The sequence below is a fragment of the Rattus norvegicus genome, chromosome 10 (genome assembly GCF_036323735.1).
Source record: "Rattus norvegicus strain BN/NHsdMcwi chromosome 10, GRCr8, whole genome shotgun sequence".
Classification (NCBI taxonomy): Eukaryota; Metazoa; Chordata; class Mammalia; order Rodentia; family Muridae; genus Rattus; species Rattus norvegicus.
Genome location: NC_086028.1, coordinates 43435118 through 43438710, shown reverse-complemented (window position 1 = coordinate 43438710; position 3593 = coordinate 43435118). Strand labels below are relative to the sequence as shown.

Here is a 3593-nt window from a genome sequence, read left to right as displayed (position 1 = left end):
GTTGTGTGGCATGAGGCAGATACCTGAGTCCCTGGGCTTCTTATGTAGAAAAGAGAAGAGTGTGGTGAGTCCCATGGAAGCATCAGGGAGGCTCACAGCAGCTGCTGGCTTGGAATGTTACTCTGTCATTGCTCTTCCTTCATTAATGCAAAGGGTTCACAGTGCACCAAGCTGTTCACATGGCATCAGATGGCACAGCAATAAGGACAAGAGAGCTGCTAATTCCTTGCCTTCTGCAAACACCACATTCCTAGTCTCACTGCTGCCTGGAGACCCTGATTACAGCGATCTCCACTTAAGAGAAGAAATCTGACCATCCTAAAAAAAAAACCCTGCCCATATCTGCCTCCTGATCTCCACTCACCCAGCGGACAGTGTTCAGGGCTTCTCAGAGCCTGGGGCTCCCTCCCTGTCTCTCTTCACTGTGTCCAGCACCATAAACTGAGTCAACAGAAAAACATAAGGTGAGTGTTGAAAAGCTTACATTGTTGAATAGATCTGAGTTTCCTTTCACCAATATATGTCTGTAAAATGGAAAACTGTCTCGTTTCTCCCTATCTCTTAGTCTATTTCCTTTCTCTCTCTCTCTCTCTCTCTCTCTCTCTCTCTCTCTCTCTCTCTCTCTCTCTCTCTCTTCTCTCTCTCTCTCCCCATCTCTTCCCATAGGTCTCAGATCTCCCTGCCACACTTATAAAGGCATCAAGAACCTCTCAGCTCAGGCAGAACATGGCTCTTTAAGACTTCAGTATCAGTTTTGCCCTTCTGTTTTCGTTTTTAGAATCATGACATAGATATAAAATGTTGCTGAGCCCTGTGATTGCTGTCCCAACAACCCCTCCATTGACACAATTGCTACCATCTCCGAAAGAAGAGATTTCATTTCCTTCCTATTGCTTATAGTTGCCAAAATGTACTATCTACTCATGCAGAAATTAAAAAAAAACCTTAAAAATCTCTGCTCTTAAAAGCATATGTAGAAGAGTCATTCACTGAGCCTGGTCAGGAAGACTGGATACATTCTGTCTGGTGCTGTTTTTCATTATTGTACCTATTGAAACCTTCAAGTTTAGCTCCCATTCTTGTACTATTTTCTCAGTATATGACCTTGTTTAGTGAAATCAAGGTTAATGTATCAGTGGATTTCTCTCAGGATCTAAGACAGAGGCACGGTGAGTGTGGAGTGAAGGGATCTATGAACTGCTGCAAGAACATCTCAGGGCTGTGTTCTTTGTCCTCACACTCCATGAGGAAGTGGCTGACAGTCCACGGAGATGCTGCTTCCCTGGTCTGGCAACCAGCAGTGACTGCTAAACTCTCAGCCTCCTGATGAAACTTAGAGCAAATGGACAATCTGTGAGGAGATGAACTAGGAGAAGCAAAGACTTGAAGAGGGTGATGCTTCCCACTGTCTAACCAGCATAGCATAAGCGAGCATAGTATGTGTATTTTTATGTCTACATTTTTATATAAATATATTTATATGAATATATGTTTAAAGAGCATTTATTTATCCAAACAAATAGATGTGGATCTCTTCAAATCCAATAAACTCTATGCATTATTCAGTTAAGGCATTTTAACATATTATTCTAAAAACTGAGTTCTTGAATAAATACCAAACAGGAGAGTATGTTAATATTAATAAATATTAATAAACTATGTTAATACTAGAAGAAACTCTGCAGTAGTTCTTAACAACAACTTGTGTATTCATTACTATTTTCTTAATAATGTGTTTGGTTTCTTGCTTACGTTTTTCTTTCATTACCTTTTGTTTGTTTGTTTGGTCAGTAATTCATTCTGTTTATTAAGAGCAAAAAAGCCCACCAATTTGAAGAACTTGTTGACAGAGAACACTATTTGTCATGCGAAGGGTCGCCACCATGAACTGTGGTAGTTCTAATATGAGTTGTTATGACTCTAACCAAAAATATGATTCTTGTGTTTTCAAATCTCCTAACTTTTACACAGTTATCATTCTCTGATCTACAATCCCAGAGAACTTTCTCAACACAGTAGGTTTCCATGTTGAAGAGTAGATAGTCACTAACCCCAAAGTTTCTTGGTTGCCTAGGAGATACCCAGGAACAGCACAACCTTAATGAACAACTACACTGGACAGTCAGGTTTCACCCTGGTGGGACTCTTCAGTCAATCCAAACACCCTGCCCTGCTTGCTGGGGTCATATTTGTGGTTTTCCTGATGGCCTTTTCTGGGAATGCCCTCCTGATCCTACTGATCCTCTTTGACACCCATCTCCACATACCCATGTACTTTTTTATCAGCCAGCTGTCCCTCATGGACATGATGTACATTTCTGTCACTGTGCCCAAGATGCTCATGGACCACGTCCTGAGGAACCACAGGATCTCAGCTGCTGCCTGTGGAATGCAGATGTTCTTGTACCTGTCACTAGGAGGGTCAGAATTTTTGCTTCTAGCTGCCATGTCTTATGATCGCTATGTGGCCATCTGTCATCCACTCCGGTATCCTGTTCTTATGAACCACAGGGTATGTCTTCTCCTGATATCTTCCTGTTGGCTCCTGGGATCCTTAGATGGCTTCATGTTCACCCCTGTCACCATGACCTTCCCATTTTGTGGATCCCGGGAGATCTATCACTTCTTCTGTGAGGTCCGTGCTGTGACAAAGCTCTCCTGCTCAGACACCTGGCTGTATGAGACCCTCATGTATGTGTGCTGTGTGCTCATGATTCTCATCCCCGTGACAGTCATTTCAGGATCCTACTCATCCATCCTCCTCACTGTTCTCAGGATGAACTCAGCAGAGGGCAGAAGGAAGGCCCTTGCCACCTGCTCCTCCCACATGACTGTGGTCATTCTCTTCTATGGCACTGCAATCTACACCTACATGCTACCTAACTCCCTCCACTCCCCTGAGAAGGACATGGTGGTGTGTGTGTTTTACACTATACTCACACCTCTGTTGAACCCACTAATCTACAGTTTTAGGAATAAGAATGTCACAGAAGCTGTGAAGAAATTGTTGGGTATGAGCATCCTCTTCCAAGAAATTGTAAAGTAATCTGGATTATGTATTCCTTTACCCTGTCTCTATACATCGGTTGATGCAGGTCTCATGCATTATTCATGATTATGCATGATTCATAAGGTTATTCATGATTTCTCTTCTCTCATTTCATATTCATCCTTTTCTGAAGAACTTTCTCTATCCTTAAAATTTTTTCATTAACATACTTCTCCTCCATTCACAAACTCTATTTGTATTATGTCTTGGTTATATTTTGTGAAGTTAACAATGGCTTTCTTACTTTTGGTACTTTGTAGGGTCTTACCATTCAACGATTATGTTATATTGAGCAATAAATGGTCATGATGTGCTCAACTGATGAAGCACAGATTGAGTTGAAGGAAATGTGCTTAGCAATGTGAACTAGGGGCGAATTGAGATAAATAACATATTGAGTTAGCTCTCTGTATTTTCTTGATAATTTGAAATTAAATTTTAAAAAGAGCAAAATATAGTTTTCTCCCTTTAGCTCCTGTATAATGATAAATAAACATAATGGTTAAAAGAAATTTAAGACTGGAGAGTTCAGGTATCCCAGTGT

At 41.1% G+C, this 3593-nt stretch overlaps 1 protein-coding gene across 1 annotated transcript; it reads left to right on the top strand.

The window, feature by feature from the left end:
* Positions 1 to 2098: 2098 nt before the first annotated feature.
* Or2t43 (olfactory receptor family 2 subfamily T member 43) lies at positions 2099 to 3046 on the top strand. The gene has a single exon (XM_008767749.2). The coding sequence runs from the start codon at positions 2102 to 2104 to the stop codon at positions 3044 to 3046; it is 945 nt and encodes a 314-aa protein (XP_008765971.1). The 5' UTR covers positions 2099 to 2101.
* The last annotated feature ends 547 nt before the right edge of the window (positions 3047 to 3593 follow it).

What these genes read in the sequence shown, in the direction of transcription:
- Or2t43 (XM_008767749.2), top strand. Translation starts at nt 2,102, where the DNA reads ATGAACAACTACACTGGACAGTCAGGTTTCACCCTGGTGGGACTCTTC.